General features: G+C 64.9%; 2 protein-coding genes across 3 annotated transcripts in view; both read right to left on the bottom strand.

Moving 5' to 3' along the window:
- Window positions 1-237: 237 nt before the first annotated feature.
- CDC42EP4 (CDC42 effector protein 4) lies at window positions 238-7,428 on the bottom strand. The gene is made up of 2 exons (XM_065647894.1): window positions 7,341-7,428; window positions 238-2,074 (listed from the first exon to the last, which is right to left on the bottom strand). The coding sequence occupies exon 2, from the start codon at window positions 1,937-1,939 to the stop codon at window positions 1,019-1,021; it is 921 nt and encodes a 306-aa protein (XP_065503966.1). The 5' UTR covers window positions 1,940-2,074; window positions 7,341-7,428; the 3' UTR covers window positions 238-1,018.
- A 4,566-nt stretch (window positions 7,429-11,994) lies between these two features.
- Window positions 11,995-19,101, bottom strand: part of SDK2 (sidekick cell adhesion molecule 2) — a 44,980-nt gene continuing 37,873 nt past the window's right edge. The window contains exons 36-45 of one of the 2 annotated variants that reach the window (XM_065647731.1): window positions 18,966-19,081; window positions 17,863-18,049; window positions 16,914-17,051; window positions 16,667-16,843; window positions 16,417-16,542; window positions 15,977-16,141; window positions 15,532-15,672; window positions 14,742-14,880; window positions 14,280-14,406; window positions 11,995-13,258 (exon numbers count right to left, since the gene is read on the bottom strand). In XM_065647731.1, the coding sequence (XP_065503803.1) occupies window positions 12,905-13,258; window positions 14,280-14,406; window positions 14,742-14,880; window positions 15,532-15,672; window positions 15,977-16,141; window positions 16,417-16,542; window positions 16,667-16,843; window positions 16,914-17,051; window positions 17,863-18,049; window positions 18,966-19,081 (1,670 nt within the window). In that variant the 3' untranslated portion in view covers window positions 11,995-12,904. The remainder of the gene's footprint in view (window positions 13,259-14,279; window positions 14,407-14,741; window positions 14,881-15,531; window positions 15,673-15,976; window positions 16,142-16,416; window positions 16,543-16,666; window positions 16,844-16,913; window positions 17,052-17,862; window positions 18,050-18,965; window positions 19,082-19,101) is intronic. The other variant, XM_065647732.1, reaches the window with a different exon arrangement.

Below are 19,101 nucleotides of genomic sequence, written 5' to 3'. Positions count from 1 at the left end.
GGAGCTTGGCCGCTTCCTCCCCCCGCAGGCAGCGATGGGCAGATCCAGCACGGTGCCCAACGCCGGCCAGGGGACCAGCCACCGCGCAGGACTACAGCCAGGGACACACAGCGAAGGGACAGGGCCTGGGGACAGTGGAAGCACAGAGAAAGCCGGTCCCCACCTGCACAGGCAGTGCAAACGCACGTCACCACGCATATCGTCCCCCAGGAACTCAGGCCACTGCTGTCACTACTGTTTCCTTTTATTCTTTGCATTTGTACATACATGGTATAAAACCCTCCTTTTCCACCCGCCTGCACCAGGCTGGCCCCACAACAGTGGCCACCAGGCACGCAGGACCCTGGGGGACAGACCCACACCCCCATCCGCATCCCCACGACCCCCGGGCTGTTTGGAGGGTCAGGCATTGGGGATGGATCCATCCATCCGAGTGATGGGGAGCAAACCCCGCAGCTGGAGGCTCCTGGTCTGCAGAAGGTCCCCGAGAAATCTGGGCAGCTGGGGCCACCCATGGTCCTGGGGTGCCCCCTGAGCTCCAGAGCCAAGTCCTTCCTCATGGGAAATCTCCCCTCCGTAAAAACCAATCGCGAGAGTAAAGAAAGTTAAGTACAAATCGGAGAGCAGTAAAAACCGTACAGTGGGAAAAAAAATATATATATTACTAAAGGGGCTAAAACTTCAAAGCCTCATCTTGTTTGATCTATATTGCTTTTAAAGGGGCGGGGAGGGGGCGGGTAAGAAAAGAGCTAATATCCAAAGTCCAACAGAAAGAACCAAAATCATGTCTGCTTTCCTCCCCGGGATGTGCTGGAGCTCTCTGGGGGCAGGAGGCGTCGGGGCTGTCCCCAGCCCAGAGCAGAGCACTGTCCTGTCCCGTGGCCATCGCCGCCAGGGAGGGGGAACAAGTGAGGAGTTGAGTCTTCCTTGGTGCCACTCATTGCAGCACCAGAGCATTCGGCCCTGCGTCCAACAACCGCAAATGAGAACCAGACCCCTTGGCTCAGCTGCCTGCCTTTTATACTCTGATCTCGTCGTCATCTTCATCAGCAAATGAAAACTCCTTGTCAGGGCGTTTCGGGGGCCCCCCCCGCTGGCTCGGTGGCCCGGGGACAGGGCTGCGCTCCTCCGGCCCCGAGGGGCAGCCGGACACCGAACTGCTGTCCCTGGGGCAGCGGCCGCCGGCGCCGCGGGATGGGCTCTGGCTCGGCGGGGCTGCCGCCGCAGAACCAGGCAGGGCGGCATCCTCCTCCTCCTCACGGCTCTCCTCCAGCTCGGGGTCTTCATCCTGCTCCCACTGCTCCTTATCCATGATGCTCAGCACGTCCCCGAGCATGGAGGGCCCCAGGTCGATGTGGAAGGACATGATGGACTCGGCGTGCTTCATGCCCGCCCCGCTCTTGGCCACCACGACGGGCAGCTCCGTGATGTCCCCGAAGTCACGCTCGTCCAAGCCGGGGCTCAGCGGCCCAGCAGCCGCCCCGTTCGGGTGCTGCTGCTCTTCGGGACTCCCCTCCTCGGGCGGCTTCTTCACCGGGCTGGAGGAGAGGCTCTTGGGCAGCTGCCCCGCGCTCCTGTCCACCTCCTTCTCGTTGAGCTGCGGCAGGGACACGGCGTTCTTCACGAACAGAGCTGAGTCCCGCAGAGACCCCAGCATGTCCTGCCGGTCACCCCGCGTCACCGACTGCGAGCGCTTGCTGCTGCGGAAGCGACGGGAGAGCAGGCTGGGTTTGGAGGCGCCGGGCTCCTCGCCCACCTCCGGCTCCCCTGCCTTGCTGGTGAGGAAGGACGTGTCCCCAAAGGCGTCCCCCGCCCGCCCCACGTGCATGGTGTGGCGGAAGTCCCCCAAGGGCGCGCTGATCATCTCGGCCGTCAGGTCGGCCCGTGAGCGCCGCTTGGAGTGGGCAGAGTTGGAGACGAGCTGCTTGAGGATCGGCATGGCCGTGGCGAGGAGCGGCTGCGCCGGGAGGCACCGGGGCGGCCGAGACGGAGCTGAGCGTCCCACGGAGCCGGTCGGGGCTCACACCTGCTGCCCTGTGGCTGGGCTGACACCGGCGTCACGGACGGGTCACTCCTAGGGGACAGGAGAGAGGGACATGGTCAGGTTTTGAGGACACGGCCCTGCCGACGCCAGCCCTCATCCCGCCAGGCTGCAAGATGTGACCCTGTGCCCAGCAGCTGCTCCACCGCCCTGGGAACAGCTGCCACACAGGACATCACTCTGCAGGGATAGGTCCCCAGACGCCCCGAGCTCCCCACACCTCCTAAACGAGCAGGTCCCAGACCCCATCCGTGGGGCAGACGCACAGAAAGGACTGCAGGAGAAAGACCTGGGCATGGGGGCATTGCAGGACAGTCCCAACCCTGTGCCCCATGCGAACAGGCACCGTTTGCACCCACTGTCGCCTCCCCATGCAGCCCCAGCCCGCCGACATGGGGCACAGCAGCGCTGGAGCCTCCAGGAGCCGCACGCCCAGAAGATGCCTGGAATTTTTTTTTTTTTAATTGGCAGAAAGCAGGGAGGAGCAGACGCCAGGAGGAATTGGAAGCAGACGGCAGGAAGTGTGCGAGGAGGGCGCAGAGCCCCGGGAGGCACCGCCAGCCCAGCGGTGGGATGGAGGGGCCAGGATGGGGCCAGGCAGCACCCACGGGGACCCCTTCCCGCTCGGCAGGATGGGGACGTGGTGATGCAGCCTCGCTGCTGCCCTTGGACACCCCAAAGCTGTTTGTGCTGCTCCTCGCTGTACCACGGTGCTGAGCCCGTGCGTGGCCATGCCCACCTGCCCCGGCCACCTCACTGTCACCGCTGTGACTCAGGGGCAGCAGAGATGACGAGGGCCCTGGCTGACCGGGATGTGGAGAGGCACGTTCCTCCTTCCCATGGCCACGTCGGTGCCACCAGCCGACCTGTCCAGCCCAGCGCCCATGGCCACAGCGGAGGGGACAAGGACAGCGACCACGTCACCGCATCCTGTGCTTCCCCTGGCGCCAGGCAGCCCCAGGTGGTCCCCGGAGAGGCTGCTGGGGAGGAAGGGTTTGCAGCCGCCCTCTTCCTCCCTTCGGGCACAGCCGGTGACGCCGTGACAGCCACGGGGAAGAGACCAACATCTCGCCTGGGGGCGGGGGCCACGTCCCCCCCATTGCCCACCCAGCCCCAGGGTGGACTGAACGGCTCCGCAGTGTCACCTGGAAGCGAGTCCCAGCCCCACAGCCCGCGGTCCCAGCACAACTCGGTCCTGTCCCTGCTCAGCCAGACACCGCCGGGGCCACAGCATCTGCCCCACAGTCCCCAGCACAGCTGGGGAGAGCTCCTGCCCCCATCCCTTCCCAAACCTGCGACAGCCATCTGTGCCCCACCGCGGCAGCGCAGCCCCAGGCTGCTGCCGGGCTGGTTCTGTGCAGGCAGGACGGACTCTGACCCCACACGGGTGCAAAGTCCCGGTTCCCTCCTGTGCACAGCTCCCGTATGGAGCTGGTGTTCCCCGTGGCACGGCAACGGCAGCACATGGCCGCGCTCCCCGTCTATCTCCGGCGGGATCCCACCACCCCACAGCCCTGAGCCCTCCTGGGCAGAGCCCTGGGGATGCGACACTCCTGGGGGTTCTGGCAGGGGGAGCCCCCAGTTTATCCCCAGCAGCTGGGGGAAGAGGCAGAGCAGCCACACAACCTTCTCCGCACCCTCAAACTGGGAGACAAGTGGAGTTCTCCCCTCCTCGCCCGAGCCGAACGCAGACGAGCAGCTCGCTGGAGCCCCGCTCCCCTTGGCAGGGTGTCCCGCACGCTCAGCTGAGCCTCCGCGTGTGTGTGGCACAGACACCCTCCCCTCGCGAGGTCTCTTGGGCCAGCATTCCTCCAGCCCTCGCTTTTACATAATACAAACACTCCCGGCGAGCTCCCCGGCTGGGCCAGGCAACCGTGCTGCTGATTTAGGCCATCTGGGGACTGTCCCTCCCTTGTATTTAGATTTCGGGGCCAAGTTCAGCATTTGTGAGATACTTTGCAAGCGGCGGCGAAGGGGCCACCGGGAGGTTGGAGCGTTACCGGCGTGCCGCAGCAGCCTCTCCGGCCAGCGGCTCTCCATCGCCATCACAGCCCCCAAACAAGCCGCCGCGTCCCCCCTTTGATGCTCCTGCCCACAAAGCCTTTTCGTAGCAGCCAAAATCTGCCCCATCCCTCAGCGCTCTGCTCCCAGCTCACCCCAAGAGGTGCTGGCAGCGCGGGGGGACGCTGCTGCCCGCACAGCCCGGCTGCCGGCCCCGTCCTGCCCGTGGGGAGCAGGACACAGAGCCCTTTTCTCCTCCTTTCACTCGAGGAGAGTGGATCCTGTGACATTCCCACTGCCATCATTTTCACAAAGGAAACCAGGCCAGGGTGGCTTTGCCACCGCCGCCTCTCCAGCTGCCTACCAGGGGAAGTGGCTGGGTAACCCGAGAGCCGTGGCAGGCTGGCAGCGCTGCCCGCCCTGGCGCAGCCAGCCCGGGGCACGGCCAAGTTCCAGCAGAGCTTCGGGGAAAGGGGAGAGGATGGGACCTGCGAGCGTGGGTCAAGGACGAGAGGGATCAAGTGAACCGACAGACCACGCGCTGCTTCCCACCTGCCCTCTCAGCCCTTTGGGACCACGAGCTGAGAAGCCTCAGGTCCCTGGGGACACGATTCTCCCTGCGAATGGGTGGCTGTGGAACAGCGGGGTCCTGCAGCCAGTGTGGAAGGTGGGACAGCCCCAGCTGGCTGCCAGGACTGTGTGCCCCGACGGTGCAGGCTTCCCACAAAGACTCCCCATCCTCCCCATCTCATCCCACCCAGCATCAGTCACCCATGAGGTCCAGTAGCTTAAAAAAAGAGCCCAGTGCACGGGTGCACATGAGGGAAAGGCCGATTCCAGCCATGCTTCCACGCGTCCTGCCCCCGGCTCATCCCACTCAGGGGCTGGGAGAGCCAAACCCACAGAGGGGGAAAGCATCCCAGCCAGCCCGGCCAGCTCCAAACGAGCCTCCCCGGCTTTGCCGTGCAGATGCCCCAGGCAGCAGCCTCCAGCCCAGAGATCAGAGGATGCTCTTCCCAGCCAGTCAGGCGCTGGGGCAGGGGCTGTGCTGGACCGGTTGGACACCTCCGTGTCACCTGGGGTCAGGGAGAACCCGCACGCTGGGCAGGGAGGACACGGCGGCTGCTCAGCCCCACTTTCTGGTGCAGAGCTCCCAGGGATCCGGCTCAGGTGGCCCTTTGATGTCAGTGCCTGGCAGACAGCTGATGGAGACAGGGCACGGAGCACACCCTGACACCGCCAGCCCCGGGAGGGGACAAGCCCCTGTCACACCCTCACACCGGGCTCTCCAGTGACTCTTCCCAAGGCCTGGGGGCAGCCAGTCCTGTTAGTGCGGCAGCTCAGGCGCCCCGGTGACCGTCTCCTCCCCAGCGGGTGACAGGTCTGGTCCTGTCCCTGGCACCAGGACACTGCTGCAGCTCAGCCGGGGGATGCACGGAGCAGCCCCGGCAGTGCCTCTGGAAGCAGAAAGGCAACCAGCAGCGAGCGTCAGAGCTGGGGCTGGTGAGATAGCTCGCCAGGGCAGGAAACGAAGCTCAGCTCTTGCCTGGGCTATCGGCACACCAGCCAGAGCCAAGCCGGGGAACTTTTGGCATGCCAGTGCCAAAAGCAGAGCAGCTCTCCCCAGGGACTGCCGACAACCAGGAGCTAGCCAGAGTTCAGCAAAGAACTATTGGCAGGACACGCCAGAACACGCACAGGACCATAAATCCTCCCGCTACAGGGCCACGAACCAGCCCGCGGCTCTCCAGGCCAAGGAGGGGACGTTTCCGGGGGGAAAGGTTATCTCCTCGCTGGTCCCAGCTCCGTCTCTCACAACAACGGGGGCTGGCTGGGGTCCCACAGGATACTGGGGCTAAACAGACCTCCCGACCTCTGCCAGGCTCCAAATTCCTGCGGTTTCGCTGGGGTGGACGGGAAGTAAACAGGCAGCCTTCCCACGGCTCGGCCGCAGCGCCCTACCTGCCGGCGGGGCACAGCACCCCGCAGCCGGACGGCTTGGGGGGCCCGCGGCCGCGCCGGCTGTTTGTGCTCGCGACAAAACCCAGGGAACAAAGGGAGAGACCGCCATGGTCAGCACAACGCTGCCGGCAGCGGGGCTGCCTGCGGGCAGCGGCGTGGGGCTGCTGGTGGGGCCGTGGAGGAAGCCCCACCGCACAGAGTGGGGCGGCGGCCCCTGGGGAGAGGGATTCGGGCCAGCCTTGCTCTTCTCACCCCCAGGACCCAAACCCACTGAAACTCCTCGGTGCTAAACCTCAGCTGGATTCGCTCCACGGTCTCCGAGGGAGCTGTGTCCAAAACAGACTTGTTTACTGCATGCCCGACTAGGGAGAGAGCCCCGTCCTGGGGCGCAGAGACCTGCGCTCCCCTCGCTGCCTCAGTTTCCCCTCTAGACCGCTAACGATCCCAGCTCCCTCTACAACAGCCTCCCTAATCTATAGATTCGGCACTTGGAAATATCTATACTTCACACTGCCAGTGCCGGGGTCAACCCAGGGCGGCGCGGGCTGCGTCCAGCTCCCCACGGGCGCTCGCTGCCCACCAGCCCCCGGCTCTCCGGGCGCCGTCCCGCACCGGAGCGGGTTCGGGAGCCAGCCCCGTGCCCGGGCTTGCAGAGCCGGCCCGGTCCCTGCTCCCCGGGGCACCCGTGGGAGCTGCTGTGTGCTCCCCAGCGATGGCGAGCAGCGCTGGGTGGGACCGCGGAGCCCTGAGCCCCGTCCGGGCTGCGGGAGGATGAGCTGGACGGGGATTTCGGGCGGCTCTGACTCAGCACCCGCCCGCGCCCGGCCCCGGCCAGCCCAGGGGTGCTGCTGGACCCGCTCCAGCGCGGGGAGGATCAGCCTTTCCGAGAAGGGCCCCGGGCGGCCACCGCCCCGGCTGCGGCCACCGCCGGCTCCGGGCACCGGGAAGCCCCCGCCGGGTTCGGGGACGCGGGGAGCCGCGGGCGAGCGGCCGCCGATAGCCGGGGCGGGGTGAGCCGGGCCGGTGCCTCACACCGGGCAAACACGGCTCCGCATCCTGTTAACCCCTTCGCCCACCCGCGCCGCACACCGGCCCCACGCCCCGGTGTGGCGGAGGGGTTGGGGGGGGTCACCACCGCCCGCAGCCCGTTACCGTAGCGGGCTCGGGGCAGCCCCGGGGACCCCGCCCGCCGCTGGACAATAGCCGAGCCGGGGCCCGGCTGCCTCCCCCCGCGCCGCGACGAACCGAGCCGAGCCGAGCCGAGCCAAGCCGGGCCGGGCTGAACCGAGCCGAACCGGGCTGAACCGAGCCCCCCCGTGCCCCGGAGCCCCCGTACCTGCGCGCCCGGGCCCCGCTGCCGGGCCATGGCCGAGCCGAGCGGGAGCGAACCCGCCCCCCCCGCAGCCGCGGCGGGCATGATGTCATCGCCCCGCCCGAGCCAATGGCGCGGCGCTACGTCACGGGGCAGTCCCACGCCCTCCATTCAAACACGAGTGGGGCGGGGGGGTGACCCTTGTCCCAGGCGCGGCCCCGCCCGTGGGGGGTCCCGCGGTGGATTGGGGGGTGTGCCCCCGAGTGGGGCCACGAGTGGGGTCCCCGGCCCCTCCATGGGCGTGGTGCGGGGAACCGCTGAGGTGGGGGGTTCCGGATCCGTTCTCTCCTGGGGGCCCCAAGCGGGGTCCCCGCGGGCAGAGCCGGGACTGGCTGCACGCCGGCAGATCGGCCGGGGGCTGGGGAGCCGGGGGGTGACCGACTCTAATTAATTAGGGGGAATGAAGAGCAAACCGAGCCCCATGAGGAAGCGGGTTCAGGCGCGGGGCAGCACCAGTCTCCCCATTCCACTCGTGACCGTGACACCAGCGCCCACACTCGCCCTCCACCGTCCCCCAGCTCTCAGTCCCCAGCCAGTCCCGCTGCCCCGTCCCCCTCGGGGTGTCGCAGGGCCCCTCCAGGCCGCGGGGCCGTTGGGTGGTCTGTGGCCAGGACACGAGGACGGGGACACCATGGCCACCCTGGCGATGCTGAAAGGGAGAGTGCAGGGCTGCACAGCCAGGGATTAAGGCGAGACCTTTGTGGGAGAAAAGAGGCGGGAGAGATGAGATTATCCCGAATCTGCCTAATGCAGCGTTTCTTGCATATTCCGGAGCATCTGGCGGCTCTGTGGAGGGGGCCAGGCTGGGGCGCAGGGGGTGGCGGTGGGTCCCGGGATGCCCCCGGCCATGCCACCCAGGGGCTCGGGTGCTGGGGCACGACGCTGCAGGGAGCTGAAGATTTCTCATGTTATCAGTGCAAGAAGCTCCAATCCCTGGGTTCGGCGGCACCAACTGGATGGAGCCGGGTCTGGACAGCGCCGGACACTTTGATGGCTCATCTGGCACAGATGCTTCGCTCGGTGGGAAGGGCAGGAGGCTGCTTGCGGCATAACCACAGAGCTGTCGCCCCTGCAGGCCGCGGGGCAAGCGCGGCACGGCCACGGTGCCGGGGTTGGCGCAGGGGAGAAGCTCTGCCAGGCTGAGCACTGTGACCAAACCACCCAGGGCACGGGCTCTGCCTGCAGCGCGGGTGTTTGGCATCACCCGCCTCCGCCGGTGCCGGCAGTCTGCTTCCCAGGCTGTGCTGCTTCCTCGCCTCACACCAGGGCCATTTTCATAGCCGGTTTGTTCGGCAAATTTTATTTCCCTTGCTTTCCATACAAGGAAACTGAGGCAAGAGGCAAAGCCCCATGCCCACAGTTGAGCAGGGATCCCCTAGAAGCCACCGCTGGATGCGACACTGTTTTGTCGCTGGGTGAGGAAGAGGAGGAGGGTTTGCCGCGGCCCCACCAGCAGCTCTACCCACTTGCGTGGGGCCAGTGTGTGTCACTCGGAGGCCGGTGCGGTGCTGCTCGCCTCACCTGACGCCGTCACAGGAGCACGGCGCTGGCTGAGACAGCGCAGTCAGGACGGATTAACATCAGCCGGTGTGTGGGAGCTGCTGGGGAAGGCTCCTGCGGGCTGGCCTGGCTCCGGCTGGGAAGAGAGGCACCCACTCAACTTGAAAAACTGCCTGGGAGAGATGGGCTCCCTCCTGTCCCCTCCAGCACAGCTCGGGCCACGCAGAGCCCCAGGGTGGACGGCGGCAAGGTCGGGGTGCTGGGAGGCTGGGGAGCACGGAGCGGGGTGGCCATGTCCCACCCCTCCTGAACCCGTTGCCGGCTCCTTTTACTGCTTCTCAGAAGCTTTTGAATGTGGAGAAGATAAAAAAAAAAAAGAAAAGGGTTGAAAAGCACTTTGAAAAGCAGGGCAGGGAGAAGCGCCCAAGTTTCCCGGCAGCCCCGTCCCCTCCTCCTGCCGCCAGCGCCTGCCAGCTTTGTCTGCAGCCGCTGCTGCGGCCGCGCAGGAGATGCTGCCGAGGGAGGCGGGGGCTTTCCCCGAGCCCCAGCACTGCAGCAAGGCCTGGGGATTCCCATCCGGACACCCCAGCGGGCCAGCACTGGGGCATTGCCCCCACAGCCTCCCCACATTCCCTGAGCTCCAAGGCCCAGTGCTGCTAGAAACATCCCTGAAAGCCCAGCTAACCCCTAGACATCAACTCGCACCCACAGACGTGGGATTTCACCCCCTCCCCGTGCCCTTCGCCCAGGGGTGAGCGGTTACCTGGCTCACCCCGGCAGGACCGTGCCATCCGCTCGCTGCTGGCACCTCAGCACCCTTGGGTGCCCGGGTGAGCACAGGACACACGGTGCGCAAGTCGGAGCCTGCCGTGTGTGAGCTCTCCCTGCAGCCGCCTGCCTTTCCCACCCCAAACGCTCCCCTGGCCGGCAGCGCCGGGGAACAGGCTCACCCAACCTGCCACCCACCCAGGAACCCATTGCCCACCTGTGGCGCAGCCGCCGCGGTGTCCCCCGGGGATCCAACCTGGAGTGTGGCTGCTGTGGGGACACACCGCAGCTGGTGGCACCCATGGAAAGCCCCTGTCCTGGCTCAGCTTCAGCGCAGGGACCCCTTTGTTTGGGGTGCCGTGGTGTGCGCGGCACGGTGGTGCCAGGCACCCACGTCTGCAGGACAGGGTGCACCGATGCAGGTCCGTCCTCTCCATCGCTCTCCTCTCTGGGAGGGCTCTGCCGGTGCCGGGAGCTCCGCAGCCGGGCACGGAGGCGGCAGGGCCTGGGGCACCCGGGGCTCTGAGGATGCGCTGAGTCCCAGTTGGTCCCCGGGGTGACAGGACAGGCTGTCCCTGTCCCCACAGCCCAAGGCAAGGGAAAGGTGGGGACACCTGGATCTGCCCCAGGAGGTGGCGGGGAATGGGGGAAATAAATCTGGAGGGAAGGGAGAGCCCAGGGCTGCTTCTCCTCCAGCACACACTGAGCGTTTCTCTTTGCTCTGATTGCTCTTTGCTGACCTCATCTCAACCCGGAGAATAAACTCTTACTACCTGCCTCCTCCAACAGCAGTGCTGCTCCAGCCAAATAGATAAACAAAAACCACACAATTCAGCCCAGGTTTACAGGCTGCAATCCTTGTTTCTGGCAAACAAACATCTCCCCATCACACCTGGGGCAGCGAGCGGGTACCACTCCAGTGCTGCCCCGTCCGCCCGGCACGGTCCGGAGGTGCAGCCTCTCCCCTCTGCCCCCCTTGGCTCGCAAACCATGATAAGCGAGTGCTGCTCTGCCCTTGGGAGAACCCGGCAGGAGCTGGGAGACACGTCAAGGCCAATTCAGTCCCCGGGAGCTGATGGCTGCCGACAGCTCGTCCTGCCCGTCTGCTGCGCGGAGCAGCCTGGAGAGCCGGCAGGGTGGGCACAGGCAGCACAGAGAGGCTTGGGAAAGAGCTGGTTGTGGCAGGAGTACGGTGAAAGCCAACGCGGGAGAGAGGTGGCTGTGCTTGGCAGGGAGCACGGTGTCTTCCCCCTGAGCCCAGCTGGTCTGATTGCATCTGTGCTGTGGGGAAACTGAGGCAGCACAGGCAAACAAGAGCTCCCACTAGTGCCCCTGGCACTCAGCCCATCTCTGCTGTGCCCACACTGGGCTCTGTGCCCTGCGCAGCTCCCAGACCATCCCCAAGGAGCAGAGGATGACCCCACCGCTGCGGTGGGATGTGGGATCCACCACTTCCTCGGGTGCTGCATCCGTCAGCCGTGGGAAACCACGAGCACAAAGGGTGCATCCTGGCTTTGTCACCATCGTTGCCACAGGGCCCCGGTGGCTCTGGCCACAGCCGCACCGGCGGCTTCACCTCCTGGCACCGCACCAGCTCCAAGCCTGCCGTGGAGGTTGCTGAACCCTCTGGCTTTTCCACCAGGGAGCACATGCAGACTCGCAGGACCCACATCCCACTGTCCCGGCAACAGGGGACAAGTCCAGGGATCGCATCAGTGCTCGCTGGGTCGTGGCTGCTCACAGGAGCTGAAACATGCCCTGCGTGGGAGCAGAGCATCCCTCACACGAGGAGCAGCCCTTGCACATGGCGCATCCCCCGCACAGGGAGCAGCCCTCGCATGGGGAGCAGCCTTCGCACGGGGAACTCACCCGTGTTGTTCGACTCCCCAGACCTGCTCTGCCCCACGTCGCTGGCGGCTCCGTGTCCCAGCCCCGGTGGCAGGATGATTTCTCTTGCACAAGCCCGGACACCTGGGGCTGGAGCTGGGCTGCAAACAAGGGGCAAGATTTGTCTGGCCAAATGCAGACCCCCATCTGTCCCCATGTCCATGTCTGCACCCAAGTGGGGTGTCAGGGAGGTGACAGGCACCCCTGGGTGCCACAGTCCCTTTGGCACCAGCTCCAAAGTAGGTTGGATGAGTCAGCTGCCAGAAATGCTCCTTGTCCCCACTGGCACTTCTGGCTGTGTCCCCAGTTTCTCCCCATCCCGGCATAACAGCCTCCGGCACCCCCTGCCTGCCTCCTTCCCCAGTGCCGTAGGGTGGACACAAGCCCAGCCAGGGCAGCAGGACAGACGGACACATCCCGCCAGCCCCAGGGTGACAGAGAGACCAGATGGGCTGATCTCAGGCTGTTTATTGGCATCTCCCTCAGCTCAGCCCAGGCATCACGGCCCTGCCGGGCTGGTGCCCGGTCACCCGTAGGCACTGCGGGGGGTTTGCTGTGCAGAGACCACCCGAACGGCCCCGGAGCCCCCCAGGCATCACCGCCCCTGTACGCCCTTTATGCTCCCAGACCGCTGCACAAAACCCCGTTAAAAAAAAACCCAAACCACCAGAAATGCAGAGGAGCTGCCACGGTCTGAGCCCTCACCAGATCCTGTGTGGTACCGGGGTGCAAAATGAGGGGGGACATCAGCACCACTTGCACCCCGGCAGGGCTCCCCTGGGGTTCAGTCCTGGGTTCTGCTGGGGGTGCTGTGCTGGGCCAGGCACTAATGAGGGGAAGAATTAATTGCCCCCTGGGTTCCTGGGGCTCCATGGTGTAGGTTTCAAGTCCAGAGGTTTTAAGTTCAGCAGAGCTCCTCTTCCCCCCTGCAGTCAGTGGTCTCTGTGTCGCCGCTTGTCCCCATAGCCTGGGGTGCCACAAGCTGGTGGAGGAGCCGGGGTCAGGGATGAAGTCCGGTGCCATCCCGCTGGCACCCCGAGCCCCCTGCCCCGCCGAGGAGTCCAGAACCCAGAACGCTTTGGCCAAGAAGAGGAGCTGGTTTTGCTCCCCAGCCCCAGGGAAGGCGCTCAGTGTTCTGCTTCGGTGCTGCCAAGAAAGCAAAACACCCTGAGCTGGGAGCGCTGCCCCCGGCACCGCTGGCAGCCAGGGCCCTTTGGCCTCTCCGCTTCCTCCTTCTCTTCTCCCTCTTGCCGCCTTTTTTTTTTTTTCTTAATTTCTTGGGGCTTTTATCTTTTTTCCTCTCTCTCTTTTTTTTTTTTCCTTTTTTTAATATATACTTTTTTCTCCTGTTTGTTTTCGCTTCTGTTTAAATATCAAACGAAAGAAGAAAACCCAGCGATGGGGGCTCTGGAGCCAGGAGCCAGGCTGCTGGGCGGGCGGTAGAGGGTACCAGGCTGGCTGGGGGGGTTGCCGGGGGTCTGTGGGGTGGGAGTCCTGCTGGCTTTGGGACGGAAGAGGCTGCCCTGCTGCGTGGAGGTGCTGTTGGAGAGGGGTGCGTGGTCGGGCTCCCCCGAGTCGCTCTCAGTGTAGCTGTACGCCTGCGCCCGTGAGATGCCCTTCTGCTGCCGCCGCCACGAGTTGTAGTAAGTTGGGTCGCTGATGTAGTGGTTGACGAAGGAGTGGGCTTTCTGGTGGCCGGGGTCCACCTCGTACTCGCTGTCACTGCCCTAAGGACAAGATGAGGGGGGTGAGCATGGGTGGGGGGCTCCAAAAATAGGGTGAGCTTTCCCAGCTGTGTATCTTTTTGAGGATGCTGGTGAGCACATCCCAACAAGACCGCACCACTGGGGTGTTCCTGCCTCCTGCTAAAGCAAAATAAAGCCTTATACAAAAGGCTTGCAGGGTCCTGGGGCCTCTCAGGGGGTCCCCGAGCTGGCGGGGAGGGTGTTTCTGGGAGGCGGGTGTGGGCGGCCCTGCCTCCCCGCTGCCAGTAATTGGATTCAGCTTCCCCCGGCCGCGCACAAAGGGCCCATTGAGGCAGTGGGGACGCTGCTCGCGCCAGCTCCAGCTCCCGCTGCTCTTCACAGCTCCGCAAAAGCCACTCGAGCCCTGCGCAGGCACAGTGGAGCGGAGCCGGCAGCCACCGCGCCAAGGCAAAGAAACAGCCGGTGCTGGCAGCGATGGGGGGACCCCTGGGGCTGCTCCCCCTCCAACCTGAGGACAGCCATGGGGACCCCTGGGACCCTTCCTCAGGCTTCAGCCTCAGCTTTTCAGATCCCGCCCAGCATCTGTCCCGGTGCCGATGCTCCGTGGCCTCCCCGGGGGCTGCCTGCCCGCGGTCGCGCTCCTGCCCGGCCACAGCTGCCCGTTCCTCCGGGAGGACACAAAGGTTCCATTTTGCAGGGTTGGCAGAGCCGCAGCCGTTGCCACCAGCGACCGGGCAGCAGGACAGTCCCCAACTCTGCTGCCCCTTGTCCCCTGTCCCCAGCAGCCCCCAGGGCGCCCCTGCGGTGCCACATCCCCAGCTCACGGGCCAGGGGCTGTGCCAGCTTTGCTCAGGCTCCATGCCACAAAACTGCGGGGGATGCAGGACCAGCATCACTTTTCCCAAACGTTCCCCCAGACCCGCATCGTGGTGGTGGGCAGAGCGTGGGGCTGATGCCCAGGGAGGGTTCCCAGCCCCGTCCATCCTGCCCCTGCATCCCCTGCCCCATGTCCCTGTCCCCTCCTGCAATCCCGGGCAGTCACCTGCGAGTCGGAGACCTCGGAGGGTTTCTCTGTCAGGCTGCTGCTCTCCGCAGGGATCAGGTCGTTGTACTTGGTCACGTCCTCGTCTGAGTAGTGGAGGCTGCCGGGGCTGGGCCGCGGTGGGGACCTCAGGGAGAAGGAGGTGCTCAGTGTGGGTCCCCCCTCAGGGCTGTGGCACATGGCGATGAGCCCAGCCGGACCCCAGGACCCCCCAGGCTGCGCCAAGCACGCCCCAAGGTGGTCCATGAGCTCTCAGGGATCCCCAGCTGTTCCACATCCCGGCACATCAGGGCTGGTGCGGCGGCTGCAGCTCATGGCAGCTGGGGCACTGGGCAGAACCGGGTCACCCCCCCGGTGCCAGCCCTGTGCCCACCCTGCAGTGGGTGCACGACAGAGGGACGGGCACGACCTCTGAAAAACTCCCCCCTGCCCGGGGAGGGGGCTGTGGTGGGGGGTCCGTACCGGGTGTAGATGCCGTTTTTCCGGCAGAAGGAGTTCTTGACGGAGAGGCGCCGGTTGTTGAGCTCCAGGGCAGGGAAGCTGCTCTCATCCAGACTCACCATCTCGCCGTGGCTCAGGGCAGTCGCCTTGGAGCCGTTCCCTGTGGGACGGGATGCTCAGCCTCCCCCAGACCCTCTCCGGGCAGCACAGCGCGCTGGGGGCCCGGACCCTGTGCGGGGGGACTGGGAACGGCCCAGGGAGGGTTGTGCCAGGTCTGGTGTTGGAGGGACCACAGCCTGCGGACAGCGGCGAGGTGACGGTCCCACAGTGGTGGCTGTGTGGTGACAGTCCTGGGGCAGTGGCTGTGCATCACCCCCATGCCCAGCACCACCTCAGCTCGCAGCCTGACCTTCCCCATTGCCTCCGGTCCCTGGCTCAGCCGCTCTGTTTGCACAACCAGGAGATCTGGATTTTCCCCACAATTTGAGCCCTTGATACAGCTAAGAAAACAGAGCTGTGTTTGGCTAATCCCGGTGACCTCTGCCGAGCCCCCGGGCTGCTCTGCCCCCGCAGCTGACAGCGGGACAAGTCACTGATTTAATCTTTAGCTCCCAGAGCTCTCCGGGAAGCCCACAGCATCTTTATCACATGTCACCAGGTTTCTGGAGGAGCCGAGCCCTGAGGCAGGATCCTACCACCCCAAAGGCAGGCACGGAGACCCCGGAGAGGCTCCTACGGGGTCAGGGCTCTGCGCCCCCCAGCTGTCACCCCAGAGGGTCCCATCACCACCCACCAGATCCCTGGCGCTCACCCGAGTCTGACTTCTTGGCATACTTCTTGCTCTGCCCGCGGATGATGAGCACAAAGACGAGGAGGAGGATGAAGATGAGCCCCACCAGGGCGATGACCACCAGGAACCACCACTCCTCATAGAACGGGTTGGCTTTCTGGGCTGGGGCACAGCAGGGATGATCAGAGGGGGACGGGCACGGGAGGCAAACCAGTATGGATGGGGAGACCTCCCCCCGGGGCACGGGGTCGCTTTGGGGAACTTTATGAGACCTGGATCCTTGTGAGGGAGCAGGTTAGAGGGGGAGAGCAGGAGGTTTTGCAAGGGGAGATGCTGCTGCCAGCGGGATTTGGGGCTCTGCAGGAGCCAGGCAGGGCTGGGGCTGGGTTTCGGTGATGGCCATGAGAACAGAGCAATGCTGGGACCCATCCCACCAGGGGTGCCCATGTGTTGCCCCCCAGGCTACCCGACACGGAGGGGGAAGGCGTGCTGGGGGTCCCGTAGCCGTAGTCGTTCACGGCGATGACACGGAAATCGTAGCTGACGCCCTGCTTGAGAATGTCCATGCTGAAGGTGTAGGAGGTCACCTCCTTGGGGATGTCTTTGATGAGGATGTCCCAGAGCCCCTCATCTGGAAGAGAGAAGGGGCCTAGGAGCTGGGGGACCAGCTCTGCGGGATCCTCCAGGGAGAGAGGCGGGAGTGTGTGCCCCCCACCCTCTCCCCGATATACACCAACCTCACTCGCTGCAGCATCATGACCACAACCCCAAGCACCCAGTCCTAATCCCCAACCTTTGGGTGGCCTGTGAGAGGTCAGCACTCCCTGCCTCAGTTTCCCTTTCTCCTGAACCCAAAGCACCGCCAGCATCAAGGTGGGGATGGGAAGCAGAGAGGAGCTGCGATACCTGAAGGACGCGCTTCGAGGACGTATCTGGTGATGGGCCCTTGGCCGGGGTCCCCGCTCGACCAGTGGATGGTGATAGCTGAGCCGTAGCGGGAGATGAAGGGCTCACCAGGGGGACCGGGGGCACCTGGGGACCCAGAGCAGAGCTGGAGGCAGGGGGTACATACTGGGACATGGCCATGCCAGCCACGGTGGCACTGGGGGAACTCTCCCCACCACACGTCCTCCCTCATCCCCTATATCCCCCCTACCTTCCCCGGGCCCCGTGGTGATGTTCGCCTCCACATCTGGCCCGTAGGCGAACGTTTTGGCCCGGATTCGGAACCGGTACGTCACGCCCTCGGCCAGGTCCTTCACCTTCATCCACAGCGGGCTGTTCCCCTTCACGTCCACTGTCACAATCTTACTGACGCCTGTGGGGACAGAGGCTGAGCCGGGGCTTCCCCGGAGCTCTCCCAGTTTCCCCCAGTGCCTCCAGTTCCCCAGCCATGCCCTCACCATCCACGGGCATGCAGGGCTCGTAGACCAGCCGGTAGCCCTCCAGGATGCCGTTGGGCAGCGGTGGTGGCTCCCAGGACACGTTCACCGACGTGGTGGTCAGCTCGCTGAATCGGATGGAGCCGGGGGCACTGGGGGCTGCGAGGGAACAGGGTGGCCGGGGACAGTTTAGCACTCCCAGGGGACACCCCCAGCACCGAGCTGGCCCCTCTCGCTGCTGCCACTCCAGTGGAGCTGGGACATCAGTCACCATCTCCCACCACCCTGGTGCCATCCCCTGTGGCCCCGGCCCCAGGAGCAGACACCCTGCCAGGGCACCACGCACGGCTGGGGGAACGAGGATCACAGAACTGTTCAGGTTGGAAAAGACCTTTCAGAACATCAAATCCAACCATAAAATCAACACCACCAAGTCCATTACACAGAGTCATAGCGTCTCCTCCTTGTCTCCCTCCTCTCATAAGACCTTCATCCTCTTCTTGTTTCAGCCAAGACCTTCACCCCCGTGTCCCCCCAAACCAAAACCCCTCTGTGGGGAGCCCAGGGCTGGTCTCTGCTGGGGACAGCAGGAGCCAGCATAGAGCTGGGATGAAGGGGCATCAGATGGACCCAGGGCCTCCAGTTGTGCCAGGGGAGGTTGAGGTTGGATCTGGGGAACAATTTCTTCCCCAAAGGGCTGTGGGGCATTGGAACAGGCTGCCCAGGGCAGTGCTGGAGCCACCATCCCTGGAGGGGTTGGACAGACGGACATGAGGTTCTCAGGGACATGGGGCAGTGCCAGGTCTGGGGGAACGACTGGACTCAATGAGCTTGAGGGTCTTTTCTAACCAAAATGATTCTATGATTCTGTGACACCTCCCCACCGAGCCCAGAGGCGGGAGGGTCTGGATGTGACCGTGCTGGGGACAGCTGTGCCACAGGCTGGGGACAGCAGTGCCACGGGCCCCACCTGCCTGCTGTGTCCTCCCTGTGACGGGGGGGCTGCGGGGCCCGTCGCCCGCGGCGTTGAAGGCAGCAACGCTGACCCAATACGAGGTGAACCCCGTCAGGTTCTTCAGCTTCACCCCAGTCTCGGGCAGGAAAAGTGTCTTCACCCGCGCGCTCTCGTTCTGGCGCTGGGCCTCCCAGAAGTGGATCTGCAGGAGGAGGAGGGGGCACGGAGACCCGGTGATGCCAGATTCGGACCATTTTGCCCCCCTCAGACACCTTTCAGTGCCCAAACACCCCACACAGCCCTGCCGGGGTTCTTGGTGCTGGGCATCAGCCATGACCCTGCGTTGGCTCAGGGATTGGTGTCCCTGCGTGGCAGATCCAGCACCCCGAGATCACCTTTGAGCTGTGCCTAAATCTCACAGGACAGGGTTGAGCAGGAGGAACCACAACAGATCTGGCCAAGGAGGTGCCTAGAGCGTGGGGCTGGGCAGCCTGGCAGCATCCCAGCTGCATCGCAGCAGTATCCTGGCTGCAACCCAGCAGCATCCCAGCTGCATCCCAGTTGCACCCCAGCAGCAACCTGGCTGCATCCTGGTTGCATCCCAGCACCATCTGGCTACATCCCAGTAGCATCCTAGTTGCATCCCGACTACATCTCAGCAGCATCCCGGCTGCATCCCAGTTGCACCCCAGCAGCAACCTGGCTGCATCCTGGTCGCATCCCAGCACCATCTGGCTACATCCCAGTAGCATCCTAGTTGCATCCCGACTACATCCCAGCAGCACCCCGGCTGCGTCTAAGTTGCATCCCAGTGGCAACCCAGAGGCATCCCAATGGCATCCTGGGTGCATCCCAGAAGAATCCGGCTGCATCCAAGGGCCGATATCGCCACCTGCTGCCCTGTGGCCGCTCGGCACCGGGATAGGACACCCGGCATCTCCCTGGGACACCCGGCATCTCCCCAGAATCACATCCCTAATGGTGTGTAGAACATTCCCAGAGCACCCAGCATCTCCCAGAGCACCCTGTGCCCCGCCAGGAACCCAGCACCTCCCCAGGACACCCAGTGTCCCTGAGCCCCGGCTCGGTGCCAGCTCCCAGGTGACAGGCTGCGGTACCTTGTAGCCCTGGATGTCCCCGTTCTGGGTCTCGGCGGGTGGCGGTTCCCAGGTGACATCCAGCTGGGTGGCCGTGGCCGCCTGCACCGCCACGTTCTGTGGCGCACCGGTGGGCACTGTGCCAAGAGAGGGGACA

This window comes from Caloenas nicobarica, chromosome 18 (assembly GCF_036013445.1).
Source record: "Caloenas nicobarica isolate bCalNic1 chromosome 18, bCalNic1.hap1, whole genome shotgun sequence".
In the NCBI taxonomy this organism is placed as follows: Eukaryota; Metazoa; Chordata; class Aves; order Columbiformes; family Columbidae; genus Caloenas; species Caloenas nicobarica.
This window is presented reverse-complemented; position numbering and strand designations above follow the sequence as displayed.